The 15,923-nt window shown below is 44.0% G+C and overlaps 1 protein-coding gene across 1 annotated transcript in view; it reads left to right on the top strand.

Annotated features, from left to right (window-relative positions):
- The window catches only part of LOC146616660 (partitioning defective 3 homolog B-like), a 237,406-nt gene extending 221,825 nt beyond the window's left edge, over window positions 1-15,581 (top strand). Inside the window, exons 24-26 of the mRNA XM_085374833.1 lie at window positions 11,745-11,954; window positions 12,583-12,726; window positions 12,847-15,581. Coding sequence (XP_085230959.1) covers window positions 11,745-11,954; window positions 12,583-12,697 — 325 coding nt within the window. The 3' untranslated portion in view covers window positions 12,698-12,726; window positions 12,847-15,581. The remainder of the gene's footprint in view (window positions 1-11,744; window positions 11,955-12,582; window positions 12,727-12,846) is intronic.
- Window positions 15,582-15,923: the final 342 nt, after the last annotated feature.

Genomic DNA, 15,923 nt, shown 5'->3' with positions numbered 1-15,923 from the left:
AGTATCAGCTTAAAGCACTTGTTGCTGCTGAGTTTGCATCTTTTGCTGTGAAGTACAGCCAGACTTTGACCGCTTCGCCTTGGGCGTTTTTAATCTGTAGCTCTGCTCTAACAGAACGTACCTACCTGGGCCCGCCTACTATCCTCGGAAACGTAAAATGATTGGCTAGAATCTAAAGTGTGTCACAGCTCAGGAAAAAAAAGCACCGAAATAAAGCACCGAAATGTGCGCTGCTTTTCGGTCTGGTTACTACCGTTTATGTCAGAACCGGTGCCATCATGGCACCGGACACCGGTACCCATCCCTACTTACAATATAAAGCACCTTGAGGCGACTGTTGCTGTGATTTGATTTTCAGTGAAAGCGCCGTCTTCCAGCAACTACGTTTAAGTTTATGGAGGAATTTCTGAATGACTGACTGGACTATGTATGAATCTAAGTATATGTAGATAGAAAAAGATTTGTGATTGGTGTGTTAGCACAAACCGATTGACCCTGATTGCCAAATGAACTCTATTCAGTCACAAACAGCAGAATTCTGTTTTATTTTATTTTGAATGCACTGAAGTCACTTTGAAGCCAGCAACAGACTGCGAGTCACAACACACAGACTTTAATGCAACCATTTCAAATGCAGTGATGCACAATAATGCACACAGTCGTCATAGCTTTGGCCCTGCTGCAGACTCCAGCCGACGTTTTCCCTCCTCTGACTCCACCAGGATAAAATAATATGGTGTTTTAAAAAATCACGTATATGCACTTGTGTATATATGAATATGTGTGTGTGTGTGTCAGCACCTCCTGTGTGTTTCAGTCTTTCCAAGGTCAGTAGATGGCTATCAGAGTTAGTGTATGGTGAGCATTAGCAGGTTGCATCCCTTCCATGAGTGGGCCACAGCTGACTCATCTGTATCTGCATTGCTCTGATTGCTCTCTATACTGGAAACAAAGAAAAATGAAGCAGAAAACGAACAATGGTTAATATACTTTACACAAAAGTCAAGTTGCCTATTAAAAATAATTAGATATAAGGGAACAGACCTTACTCGACGGTGTTTTCAGCCTGTAGTATTCAGATAAATCTGCATGTTTCTCCTCGCTCTTTCTAAAGATTCGTGTTTATAGTTCAGCTGTGCAGAAACCAGCCTTGACCCAGACGCCAAACGCTCTCCCCGATCTGTCCTCGTTATTGCTCTCATTAGATTAAAAGAACCAATCAGAATTGTTGTTCAGGTTACTACAGAGACCGTCACTTCCTCATTATAATGATAATTAGATAATTGGTAATTACAAAGCAGATGTTGTACTGTATCTTCCCACGTCTTTCAGCCGTTGTTCCTCGTTTCTTCCTCGTTCCTCCCTTCCACTTCTCATTTTTGTGTTTTCTGACGATGCGGTGAAAAGGACATTGTTGAATATCATTTCCCTCTCCCCAACAAGGAAATGAACGGGGAGTGTCTCTCACTTCTCTTTCTCTCTTTCTGTTTCCCCACCTCTCTTGAGGAGACCTCCCAACGAGGCCCAAGAGTTTCCCAGACCACTTTACAACTGCTGCATAATCCACTCCATTGTCCAGTTGTTTTTCTGTGTTTCTCTGGACTCATCGAGACGCCGCTTGTTTGTTAGCAATGCTGGGAATTCAAAGAAAGACCCTGCCTCTCATAGTGTGCCTCCCCTCCTTCCCCCTCCTGGAGTTTTTTTTCTCTCGTGGCCCCTTCTTGTTCCTAACTTGTAGCTTTCCTGATGTGGTCGCTGGTTGGTAAATGCTCTGGTTTTGACTGTAAAATGTTGGGTTATAACCCATAATGTGTTGCAGAACCAGCAGGTGGGTACGACATGAGTATGATGTGCTTTCATTTGTGTACACTTCTGGGGTGACGGAGGAAATATCCCGCTCGGGTCCCAGCTGGTGATGTTTAACAGATTTTGGGGTGTCCTGGGGTCGAGCTGAGGTTAAGTGATGCTGCGCTCGTCGAGTGAAGCTTTTCTTCAGAGTCCGCGTCTTATCTGAGCGAGGTAGCGTCCGTTCTGTGGAGTCAGAGTGTTTCTGCAGTGGTTAATCATTCATCTGTACATGAATATCATCAGCACATAAAGGCTTTCATATACATTATTATTTACTTCTGTGTTAACAAGAAGATGGACCGCACTTCATAAATTTTTACTGTTGCAGCTGTGAAATGTTAACATCTGGCAACAGTCTGCTGACCATCTGTCGGTCCTGCGCTGCTGGAGGAATTCTCCAGTTTCAAAGTGATGTTAGAAAGTTAAACGATCATTAAAAGTGTTTTCTTCTTCTCTGTTATTTTAACTGCAGCGTGCAGCATTTTGAGTCTGCGTGCGGTTTGAGCTCACGTGAAGTTCTGTGCATCTGAATCTCACATGACCGTACTCGTGTCTGTTCTGGGATCGTCGCCTTACGACTTTAAAACTGCTCTTCATGCTCCCCGTGGTCCTGCAACGGGCAAAATTCTTCAGCTTGAAACGATTACTTTGCTGAGGGAAACTCAAGATGGGAGATGAAGACAGTTTTGTTTTTCTGAATGGGAAACGGTGTTATCAGTAATGCATTTCATTATGTTTCAGCAAGTGAGCCACTATACTGGCTGTAAGTGGTTATATATACGATCCTGCTATAACTGAATGTCTTTACTTTGAGTGATTTTGGCTAGCGTAGACAGGCACAGCCGTTTCACTGCGAGTGTAATCAGTCTGTCTTTATGGCCGCTACACAGGTGAATATCAAAGAGCGTCCGCAGGCTCGGATCGCACCGTTTAACGTGACTTACGACTTCCAGCTCGGGCTCTCCACGCTCGGGCTGTCATTTCTTCTAATATTACAGCTTGTGAACATGTACATCGTTTCTGTAGGTACAGATGTACTGATATGTGGTAAACAGATCTATTATCATACGTTTTCTGAAATTATTAATGTAAACATCAACAAATTATCACTCGTTTTAAAACTAGGTGCAGAAGTGTCGTTGTTTTTTAAAATATGCTAATAAAGAATCTGATGAAACTGTGACAAAGTATGAAACACATACATGTGTGTTTTCTGCTCAAACTTCTTAGAAAATCATCTGGAGCTTTTTACATCTACAGTAAGATGGTGTTTCTGTGGCACCTGCTTCACAACAAAACAGCCGAGCAGGAAACAGGATAAACCACCGATGAGTTTCATCCGAGTCCACACATCACGAGCGTTTCCGAGTCTGCAGAAGCTCCGAGTCCGAAAGAAAGCGGCCGATGACACGAGGTCTGTCTGCGAGCGTCAGGTGTGAATGACATCATCAGCCGGCTCCATCAGCTCGTCGCACATTTGACTTGTTGATCAGATTCCTCGTCGGAGGAGCCGCCTGCTGTAAATTGTCAGCCTCTTTCGTTCTTGGCTGCAGTTTTGTCGCTCCGTTTCCAAATGGCACGGCCGTATTATGATGGGATGCGAAACACCACTCCAAATCCCCATTGTTCTGCCCTCTCTGTGTTTCCGAGGCAACAGTCTCCTACCATCTGGAAGGCCCTCATCCCTCAGTTCCTCTCATTTTCATCTAATGGCTTTCTCCTCTGTCCTTTTCTCGTCTCATTTCTGTTTCTTTCGCTACTGTTTCTCTTTCTTTGCAAAGACATCTTTTTAAAAACTTTTTGTGCTCTAATTTGATCCCCCCTCTCCCTCCGTCTCTTTTTTCCTCATCCTTTTTTACTTTAAGTGCTTCAGTGTGTTACGGCACTCTTTCACTTGCTCCCTGCTAGCCCTCTTTTTAACCTGCTCTGGCCATTTCTTCTCATTTCATCTGCCTTTTTTATGCCCCCCCCTTTATCAGTTCAGCTAATGAGTACATTTCTTTATGCGCTATCTCACATTCATAGTCACACGAGGCATATTTCCTAAATCTGTGTGCATACACACATGCACGGGGGAATGTAATCATGTTAGTTTCCTACACTGGCATGTAATTCATGCATGATTTACTGGAGGATTAATCACACTTGACAGAAATTTATTGGCAAAGACAGATCGTAGCCCCTGAAAGGTGCTTAGTTTCATTGAAACATGAAGAAGTGTGTGTGTGTGTGTGTGTGTGTGTGTGTGTGTGTGTGTGTGTGTGGGTCCCATTATTCTCTGCAGATGCTGACCTTCAGCATGCTGGCTCTCTGGAGGGCAGCACTTGTTTCTCCGCCTTAATTCTTTCTTTTTTCTCTTATTCCTAATCACTCCCTCCCCCTCTGCTCTCCTCTCTTACATTTCTTCTCCCCCCTTCTCATTTTCTGCCCCGTCCTTCTGTCCTTTCATGTTTTTTGTCTCAGCTTCATCCATCTGAAAGCCTCAGCCTCTCGTACTTGAAGCCAGCAACTTGTTTTCAACAGTTTTTAGATGTGAGGTCTTTTCTTGTTCTTTTTTAATTTCTTTTGTCTGCTGCTCGACTAAAACTTGGAAAACCTGCCTGTCCTTCATACCTCATTATTTAACAGTTAATGTCTCTCCCTCCCCCTTGCCTCCTGTTTCCTCCCTCCCTCTCCTGTCTGTTGTGGCCCTCTGTGTGCGTCTCTTTGTCTTGTGTTTACGTGGTTTCTTATCCTCTCTGCATTCATCTACCTTTCCTCTGTCCTTTGCTCTTTGCTTCTTCCTCTGCATACAGATGAACATGTGATTCCTCGGCGGTCTCCTCTCTGCCTGTAAACTGTCAGCTGGTACTCTTAACACAAATTTCACTCGAATGCAAGGTCCTCACAGGATATGTGGAATTAGTAGGCAGGTCCTGAAACAAAATAAATCCTTTTCATCTTAGTTGATAAAACGGTCCCCGGTGAAAAAACGTCTTCTTTTTATTTATTTATTTTGCACGTTTTCAGCTCTTTTTTTCAACCTCTTGACTTAAATGTGTTCAGTATTTGCATTCAGCTGCCCTCCGACAACTTGGGTCACTAAACACGGCGACTCGTTCAAAGTGGAGTGCGATTACCTCGGGTGTTCGCATCATTTTCCTCTTTATGCACTGAAACGATGCAACATTTGAATACAAATGCTGGCGGTTGTTTTTGTAATAAGACTCGGCATAAATGATGAAAACACGGCACCAAGTCGAGCTTCGTCTTACTGCAGAAGAGTCTCCTCTGATGGGCGTAAACAGTCTAACACTGCTGCTGCCTTCATATCGTCTGTGTCGATATCTCCATATTAATGCTGATCTGTAGCCACAGGGTGGGGCTCATCATGTCAACCAACTTTAAGCTGGATGAGATTTTGCACAGCTAAACTCTCGTGCTCACCGTCAGCGCAGTGCTTAATTTAGTGTAGTGAGAAAATAACATCAACCAGGTGGATGTGCAGCTTCATGCAGACTTTTAACTCAGCTTACCTTTAATTCTAACAGCTGAGAGGACAGCTGCTCTGCTTAAAGCTGTCATAGAGTTGGTTTGTATTTACGCTACATCACATCTAGGAAGCAGATATGAAATAAGATGACTTTTTGACCTGCTGGTTTTATCTCAAACATGTGTTATAAAACATGTATGTGATGATTTTTAAGACTTTCTGTTTTAGAACAAAGCAGCTGGAAACACTTCAAAGTCATTTGTGGCTGTATGAAGTGTTTTGTCACTTCTGGGTAACCCACCGTTTATAAAACTGTCACTGACCAAGATTATTGTAGTTAACTTAAACTAAACCAGAAACTGAGGCTTTTTGGTTAACTACATTCATTTATTTATTTTAGTTAACTTAAATAAAAATAAAAGCTCAACTTTTGACAATCATGAAGTTTAACTAAAATCATTTGAATTCAAATAAAATAAAACTACAGAGGAAACTAGTCGTTTTAGCATCTGCTAGTTTGGTTACAATGTTACTGATGAGGACGAGACTGAGTCACTGCTTTTAAAAAGTTTTCAACATTTTGTAAAAGAAATAAAACTAATATGAGTTTTATTAAAACTAACTAGTTTAATAAAACTAAACTAAATCGAACATTTTCAAAAAAATAAAAACTGAAAGCAAAATGAAATCAAAACAACACAAAACTGTAGAAACTCTACAATCGGTAGATTAAAACTTACTAAAGATTTTGTGGGTTAGTGATTAGAATGATATGATCAAGCTCACATGTGACAGCTTTTAATACTTATCAGTGAAATCGCCTGAAAGCTTTTTGCTCTGTGTCACCCAGACGTGAACCAGCTGGCTGTTAGCTTTAGCAAATGGTGTCACACGTTCCAGTGTTATGTCTATGAACACGGTATGCCCCCTAATCCTGGTTCACAGTACCCTTGCTTAGCCTTTGACCCCATCTTCTAAGTGTTTGGTGGGAACTGATGGAGTGTCATGTGACTTCAAGAGGTCAGAGGTCAAGAGAGGTATAGGAGTCACCCTTAGACCAGCTCAGAGACGTTCACCGGCACAGCTGAACCAACAGCAGGGAAACATATTACTGTGTTACCGGCACAAGTCTCTGTCAGGCTCTCAGCGACTTACCTGCAGCAGTGCGGTTTGCTCACACAGCAGCTTCGTGTGGTCTTAGTCAAACAAAGATGTCTGCCAGTCGCTCTGGACGCTTCCTTCTTTTGCCTAAATATAGTTTAAAGTTTTTCACCGATTTCTCTGCAGCCCCGCCACTGCACACAGTACACCCGGGACCGTATCAGCATCTCGGTGCCTCTGTTCCTGGAATAACTAACAATGCATGACAGAAACTCATGATTACATCTCAGGGCCCCACCACAGGTGAAATAATCGGCTTTTGAAGCACTCGTGTGCTTACGTATTTATGCCACAAATGTGTAAAAGCACTTGTTGAGCTAAGTGTGCGGTGACCTTTACTCCCTGTGGATCAGAGTGAGGGGAGGGGCACTGCCTATATGTAAAGGAAACAGAAACCTTAAAGGTTTCAGGATTATCAGGCAGTCAGAGCTTCAGCCGTCATTACGACAGGTGTAACTAACTTTGATTTATTTATAAAAGTTTATATAAGGATAAATATGTAAACACCAGCCTCACTGACTCCTCCCAGTCTCAAACTGGGGAGCTTTCATGTGTAAGGTGGATGTGCCATATTATTTGTTACGGTGAAAAGGCTCCACAGCCAGCACGGTCGCTCTGCAGCTACATTAGCCTTATAATGTAAATATGTAGCTGAGGAAATGCAGCTTTTGGCCTTACAAAGAAGAAGCAGCTGTATAACATGTTTGGGCCACGTTCCCTTCCCACTGGTGGGTAATATACACGTTTAATTCACAATATCTAAACATATTAAAACAGTTTTAAATATTAAATGTTAATTGGCAAAAATAAAACAACTCGAAATCATGTATCTTCCTCCATCGGTCCTCCGATAAACAGGCTTTACTGTCTTTCTCTTGCCTTCCTTAGATAATAAGATATTTCTCCGCCCTTCATTATTTTCCACTTAAGCTTTTATTGCCTCATTGTTTGGACGGCGGCGTCTGTGATTAAAGCTTCGTAATGAAGTATCGCATTAGGAAGATGAAACAAAGTTAAAGTTAGTTTAACTCCGGCAACATTAAACCACGGCAGCTCTGTTTTCGCCGCGACTCACGAAATGACATTACGACAGCAGTCGCAGAACAATTTGAGCTATTAATCTGTTTTATTACCACACTGTCAAAATAGCACGACTCTCATTGACAAAGAATCTGACACTGTTGAATGCAATTTGAAAATATGAAGCGCTTTCCCGGCTTAAAATCTCAAATCACATTCAAGTGGATATCGACACGAAGTGAGGCTTCGGCTCTGTAAAGACTCATAAAGATATAACTGAATTAAAGCTTCGCTAGTTCATTTCCTCCACTTCTCCTTCGCTTACTTTAAATATTACTCTTCGCCTCCCCGCCCGCCTTTATTTATTTTTTACCTCAGCTTCCGTCTGCGACTCCTCGCGTCGAGCCGCTGCCGTTTGTGCTCCGGTGTTCGGTTATATTGAGGCCATCTATCTACGCGGTGGCTGTCATTGGCTCTCAGGAGTTTTTTAATGCGCTGTGACACAAAGCTGCATCTTGTCTCTGTTTTTAAAAGTTGCTGAGAGGCAGGCCTGCGTGATAGATGACTCTGTGCATGTGTGTGCAGCAGCCGAACAGCTGTGAGCAGCCCTTTTAGAAAGAGTCAGTGAAAGCGTGTGTTTATGAGAGAGCGGGGCAGGTGCAGATGACATATAACAAGTCCTTGTTTCCCCTGAAATCCATCAGAAATATCTTAAATGCCGGGGAATTAGTAAGGATCACATTACTCCCAATTACTGTCAGACACGGAGAGAAATCCTTCCAATTATCCTTTTGAATATGTGACCCGTGTAACTGTGAGCGCGCTATCCACATAACAGCATTAAGGAAGTCATCTCTAAACAGGTATTACATAGTTGAATTTCCCTTCAAACTGAGCGTTCAGCGGCTTCGCTGTTCTGCCTGGAATGTTTTCAATTCCTCGTTTTGGTTTGATGACTCTCTCAATTATGTTAAACTAGTTGTTGCATGACCCAGGAAGCTGTTCTCATTCATTACATCTGTTTCTCTCATCTGTCTTTCTCTCTCTCACACACACACACACACACACACACACACACACACACACACACACACACACACACACACACACACAGACCACCAGCCCCTCGTTTGGTCTTAACTCTTCTCCAGCTGTGTGCCAATTTGCCTCCTCCAGAGTGCGTGGGGTTCGGGAGGGGGGTGATTAGGAGTTACGGGCTGTATTTAAACAGCGCGCCTGTCCTCTTTCGTGTGTTGATGATAAATGTTCTCACTGTGTGCATGTCTACATAAGTGTTTTAGTTCTCATACTGGGTGTGTGTATGCATGCCAGTAACGGGTTCCATCCACATCGCTCCCTAATCCCCAGCTGCCGCGCGGTGCTGACTGGGTTCCTGGAGGGAGAATTCCAAACTTGCCACCGGATTTACAGTGGATTCTCTACAGATTACCACTGGATTTCTGCCCCGTTCCCAATATGGAAACTCTCATAACACACTGGGGATCACAATATTATTTTTCAAGTATTCATTAACTGGTAGCGAATGAATCTTTTATTCAAACGATGCTTTTTTCCTTTATTAAAGCACAAAGAGTGTGTGTGTGTTCAATGTTTTTAAATTTCATTTACAAAACCAATACAAGTAAACCTCAGAAATCCCCGCTCGTGGTTTCCAGTAGCTCCGTCTTCGACTGCTGGAGGAACAAAGGTTTGGAGTCGAGGCGTGAGATAGAAATGTGAGCAGTCAGTTCAGCTGCACAGAGCCATTCGAACCAGTGCGCATTCATAACTGGGACCACTGAGAAGCCACAGAGTTGGAATCAATCGTTTGGCTCGGGTGTGAAATTTGTGGTTTTCAGGGTTTTTATCCTTAACTCGGTTTCCCCGGGTCTTTCCCGTGTTGTAGTTGTTCGTCTTATTCTGAAAGAAATATTTCTGCGTTACCATAGCGACCCGAGAGGAGGATGTTACTCTCAGTGTTGTTGGTGCATTTCAGGACGCTGCTATTAAAGTTACACAATTACACAGTGAATTCATGTTTATTATTATATTTATAAAATCCCACCGTTTGTGTCTCGGTCCTATCATTTTATTTTGTTGTATTTATCCACGACATCTTAAAGGCCGGTCCGTGAAATATTGTCTGGGACCTCTGATCCAGACGACCTGCACTTTTTGTCATTTTAATTGTAACATAAAAAAATTCTTCTCGTCTATCAGGAAACGTTTGAATTTTCTCTCCAGACTGAAATGTGAAGCTGATTTTTCTGTCTGTGTTCAGACAGCGGTACCTTGATTACTCCATGATACTCCTACTTTTTTTTTTGCCGTGCATCGGCACTATTTGCGTAAACCCCGCACCCTCCACCTGTGCTTATTTACTCCATCTTTGTCTTATCACCTCTGCTCCTTTCTGCTTTATCTGATTTTCTCTCTGTGTGCAGGTTTGTTGCAAATAGAAGCTGATAGCTTCTGATAAAAAGTGACACTAAGTTCTCTAATTTGACAGCCTAAAATCTTCCCCCACCCAGCCCTAAATAAGAAAATACCCAGACTACAGTAAAGTGATCATGTAAGCGTGTTGATCACTCCTCATCATCTTAATCTTAGAGATGATGTCTTGTTTTCCAGCTCCTGTTTTGATCCTCATCTCTCGTCTTATCTCTGTTATTCATCTCCCGTACCTTCCTCTTAACTTTGCCCCCCTCCTTATCTCTCTCTTTCCTGCCCTCTTCACCCCCCCATTACCTCTCCACCGCTCTTATCTCTGCCTCTGTGACATTATCATGTCTGGCGGCCAAACGCTAACTGACAGATGGGCTGACTGATACGGGGCACAGGTATACAGGCTCAGGGGTGAACGGCAAGCCCTGCAGCCTGGTGAACTGTAGTCATAAAGAGGGAGAGAGAGACACATGGAGTCAGACAGACACATGGACAGACGGCTAGAAGACGGACGTGAAAGAAAGAAGAGCAGACAAAACGGCTGCGGCCATTAAAAGCAGAGAAATCTGAGCCATCCGGCTGAGACGCTGACCCGGAGCGACGTACGGCGAAGAAGACAGGTGTGTGTGTGTGTGTGTGTGTGTGTGTGTGTGTGTGTGTGTGTGTGTGTGTGTGTGTGTGTGCTGAAACACACATAAACATGCTAACCATGGAGTCGGGAGGGGCAGAAGATGACATCCCAAACATGAAGGGCATGCAGTTAGTTAGACACTTCCCACTGCTGACCACCCATCCTGACACACACACACACAGCATCAGCATAGAGACCACCATCTGACTCAGTGAGATATATATTTATATGATAAACATGAATACATCATGGATGTCCTGCAGTAGATGGAGAGATGCGTGCAGACAAATGAAAGAGACAGAAAGACGGAGAGATAAAATCTAATACCTCGTAATGTTTGCTATGTGGACAACATGTGTTTGTGTACTCGCTTTCCCCGGCACAGGACATCGATATCTGTTCACGGGACGCGGCTGGGTTACCACAGCTGTGCGTGTGTCTTCGCTTGCGTTAACTGAGCCCTAGCCTACTTAAAACTGTCACGTGTCACTTATATTCTGTTGCTATGTGATGTTTGGCCGGGATGAGCCGCGAGCTGAGCGCGTGCTTCGCCCTCTCTCTTCTCTGTCGCCTGCAACAAATTGTTTTCAGCAGGTTTTCCTGAATATTTCAGATTCAGTGCGGTAGCTGATGGTAGGCTCTTTGCTAAGGTACGTGAAGGGAGCATCACTCTGACGGCGCTGTGCCAGCGGTTGGTTGATTATTTGTTTTATTGTGAAGGCGCTGGGGCAGAGCGGGAGGTTAACGCTGCGTCTGTGCTCGGGTCTCGTGTTTATTCCTCTGATTATCTTTCATAACACTGTCTGTTCTCTTTGTTCGTGTATTTGTGTTGATTTTACACGAAAACAGCAACAAATGGTCAGGGCTCTTCTTCTGTCACACAGCAGTGAACTCTGAGCCAACTCCTCCTGTGTTTGGCCGGGTCCGGTTCATTGAGCGACTTCTCAGCAGTTGGAAAAAAGGACGCTTCGTACTATAAACAAGCTCAGTCGTGGAGTTTTCCCCAGAACAAGTTTTTGAACCGTCCAGCCACTGGCTGCGTCTGCCTGATGACTGACTGGTTAAGGATGCAACGTTACCAATGGCAACATCCGGCGGTTTCTTTGCTTCAGTCTGATTGTGCTCTCAAATTTCTTTCTCTTAAATGCATAAAATTCTCTTTTCCAGACGAGGTCCGTTAGATGCAGCTGACTACCCCATGCAGCCATGGTCAGGTCCCTACCCCGGGCCTCCACACGCCCAGCAGGGATACCCCCAGGCACCATCCTATCCCACCTCCCAGTCTGCCCCATCTTACCCCAACTACCCACCTGGTCAGCCATACCCACGGCAAGGAGACCCTCGAGGCATCGACCCTGGCTACTACCCCCACCCTAGGTAATTATACGCAGGAAAGTACCCTCATACCAAGATCTGCATGTGTACTGTACGTACCGCTATGATGCTGTTGTGCTGGTTTTGTGATTCCAGTGCAGCGTACCTGGACGAGGGGGCGGAGCTCTAGATTATGAGCTGTTGCCTGCTAAACTAAAACTAGAGCTCAGACTTCTCAGGCTGCCTGTTAGTCCAAATAGTCACAACGAAAGCCAAATTATTTGACAGATAACCACATTAAAGACACCAACAGCCTTCAGTAGACGGCTGCTAGCTACAGCTGCCTCCATCGGCATCCACCGGTCACTCAAAGCAGCTACGCCCTTAAACTTAAGCCTTAATACGTTTAAACAAAACATCACCTGCACACCTGTCAGGGAAATTAGCCAGAGAGGCCCAAACCTTTATTAGTGTGACTGACGTCCGTGCACAGCCTCAAGTGGCCGATCGCGGGAACTGCAGTTTTGGGGTTCAGCACCGATCATATTGCAGATTTGATCATCGTTCAGCTTACTGCCTCTCATCTTCATCTTCGTCTCTTTTTTTAAGTATGTCTTCCCTCTCGTCTGACTCTTCCTTCTTTTCCATGTCGGAGTATTTTGCTGTTCTTTGATCCAAGGTTGTTCTCTAGCTCTCAGCAGAGAGGGCCCCTGCGGCAGGATGTGCCCCCATCTCCCACCCCGCCTCTTCGGGGACTGCGGTACGACACGATGACACGTGGAACTGGGGGTGGGGGTTACAGGTAGGGCCGATTTGTGGATGGAGACCATTTCAGGTAAATGCTGAGCTCTAAAATGCTTCTTCCTGCATAAATAATGAATAAAATTCTGCCGCTGTACTCGAGCAATCCGGCACAGCCCTCTGTAACTTTAAGAATATGTTTGATTGGATACAGGCACCGGTGGGAGCTCGGTACAGACCAGCGTGGCTTTACTCGGGAGGGAGGAGGACAGCAACAGCAAACAAACCCAAAGCAGAAGACGGCGTGACTGCAGCTGTGCAGACACATCGAGTCCTGACATGACAATAAGCACAAAGTCACGTCTTCATAGACGCAGTTTTCCTGCGTTCAGCTCTCCACTGAAGCAGAGTTAAAACCTCATAATGCGATGATCCGAATCCCCGTCATTATCAAACCGTGTGTGTGCTGGTAGGAGTGTACGGTAAGGTAAAGGAGGTTAATTACAGAGTAGAGGATGCGTAATGTCTTGTTGTTTGAAGTCATTTAAATTGCTTTGAATCTTCGGAGAGTTTAAAATGAGCATGTTTTTACTTTTCACTGTACTCTGATTAAGTTGTCTCTTGTAAGAATCTGTCAGGGCTGCAGAGGTAATTGGATCCATTTAAATTAAGCTCACATTCACAGCCGCTGCTGCAGCAGGATAAAGGACAATATCCACGAATGCAAGCTAAAGTAACGCACTAACACTGACTGTAGATGCAGGTTCATGCAGATATGAATAACTCTTTATTATGTTTGTGTAATGAAACCGTATTTATTCTCAAGATCCGACCGTTCATGTGGGCAAAGATGGGACTGCAGCGCCTCCGCTCTTCCAAAACATTCCTCCTTTCCTCTCTTAGTAATGGCTGCACATTACAGCGCTCCAATCAGCACTCTGGAACGCTTTATTCCTCCAGATAAACAAAAACACTCGTTTAGAGGCCGGCCGATGTCTGAAGTGACCAATCAGGGATCATGCCACTAATACCAGCAGATTTCATCCTCATGAGTAATCTGATCATATCCTGTGTTATCAAAAAGAGTTATTGATACGTGTGAATCACACTGAGCAGCACTATACGAATGATCTGTCCTCGCTGTTCGGTGCAGGACGAGGCGGAGCCCACGTCTGCTCCGTGGTTCGCTCCGCGTTTGTTTGACCCTGTTGCTGCGTTTCGAAGTAGCTTAAGAAGTACGAAATATCTTATTTTAGCAGAACTGGAAATTATCTATGGATGGTCGCTTTATTTAAAAAGACCTCCACGTGAATGTATGATGAGCTTACGTTTTACAGACACGTCCACCTGTGTGGAGTGATTTGATTTTCCGACATCCTGCAAGAAGCTCCGGAAAAGGCAGGATGACAATAACACAGTCGGGGTAATCAAGGTAACCAGGTGTTCCACAGGTGGAGCTGTTTTCATTCTGCCTTCTTTTAAAGCGTCTCTGATGTGTTGGAGCTGTTTGAGCTGCTTTTCCACCCCGCCGAGTAAACCGGACAGAGAGGATTTTCTTTTTTGGGCAGCTTTTTGCAGAGCGGGGATAGAGGTCGCTTTCACTGTTACTCTGCACCGTGCGCTCTGCTTTGGATTTGAAGGACGGTTCAGTGACCCGACGGTGTAGGCATCACTGCTCGAACATGAAGTGAGCTTCAGAGTGCTGTCAGTGCCGCACCATAATGCAGATCCATTTTGCCACTTAGCAAAAGTTAAGTGTGACTAAGAGTTAAAGCCTTGCATAACATCTGTGTTTCACACCACAAAGCTCAGCAGTATTACTTTCAATGGAGATTAAATGTCTAAAATGACACCTCGGTATCGGGCGGACTGCGGTTCTCTCAGTGTGGCCGAGGCTGGAGGTCCGCCAACCTGAATGTTGAGATTAATGCAAAAGAATGTAACATGTAGATTTTATCAGAAAGGTTTTTGTGTATCAAGAGTTGGATAAAGGGAGGTTAAGGAAAGGTAGAGAAAGATGTGAGAACAGGTAGAAAAGAAAAAGAGGGAAATAAAGAGAGAAATGTCAGGGATGTGTAATATTTCAGAATAAATATGAAAAGGAAACGGTTGAAGAAATGGTCCGAGAGGTAAATGCAGTGCAATTTGTGCAGCATTAGTTGTGCTGTAGGAGTGAATGTAGTGACTTTGTGAAGTTTTCATAATTATTTCTCCTTTTGTGTTGTCACGTTTCACCAGTGTGAAAACCAGACTTGCAAATCAAGTAATAAAGCACATTTTCAGAGACTGGTGAACAAATCACCTGCCGGGTTTAGAGCAGAAACACTGAAACAACTCGCGTCCCCTCAGATCGCTTTCTCCTCGCTGATGATGATGATGTTACAGAGTGAGCAGCACCTGAGAAAATGATCCTTCTGAGAACATGTGAAGGATTTTCATGCCAAACATGTCAGGAGTCTCCCCGCTGTGTGTACCTGGATGCTGGGTCAGCGCCTGGAGAAGCTTTTAAACAGTATTTGAAAAACGTGACGCGTTGCATGAAGGCGTATCTGTTTCAATACACAGTTTTCACGTATGTAACTCTTCACAAGCATTTATTTTTACGTTTCTCTTTTTAATGCTAGTTGATGATGTTGAATCGGACCAGAGCCACGGGATGTTTGGCTTTCGTTGCCACGGGTACGCTGCAGAGCTTCGATCGCTTTTTTCCTCCTCGTGTCGTTTAAACTGCACGAGCAGTGTTAAACTCTGCGCAGCGTGGCTGACGCGTCGAGCATCCTGCAGGGCTCTTTGGTCTTTAGCAAGTTGCACAAGTTGAAGGTACTCGCTAGAATCTTCTGTACGAAGGGTTTCTGCTACTCCTGCTTCTCCTTTTAAAGAGATGTAGAAGGAACCAACTAATAACCTCTGTTACCTAGAAGTATAACATGCTTTATCACAACGCTCAAATATACGAAAAAGTCAAATTTCATTTTATAATGTAACAATTCTGTCATTGTTTTCCAACTTTTTTATATTTTGTATATAACTTTTTGCATTAAAGTGTTAATTTTTAAACACATCTGGTCAACGACGTCATACTTTACTTCTCTTTAAGACTCAATGCATGCCGAGCACATCTGCTGAGGTTAATTAAATATGAGTCAGGAGAAATTATTTCCCTCGTGTTCCCCGTACCCTGCAAGGTGAATCATTAACATTGCCAACCCAATTTAGTCCATCGTTTAAGCAGCTGATAAATTGTACTTTTGTGATAAGAGATAGATGGCCACAAATTAATGTAAGACTAAT

This window comes from Diplotaxodon limnothrissa, linkage group LG16 (genome assembly GCF_057381915.1).
Source record: "Diplotaxodon limnothrissa isolate DT_005_m linkage group LG16, D_limnothrissa_male_GT1.1, whole genome shotgun sequence".
Taxonomy (NCBI): Eukaryota; Metazoa; Chordata; class Actinopteri; order Cichliformes; family Cichlidae; genus Diplotaxodon; species Diplotaxodon limnothrissa.
Note: the sequence above shows the minus strand (reverse complement) of the source record. Positions and strands in the feature narration are given on the sequence as shown.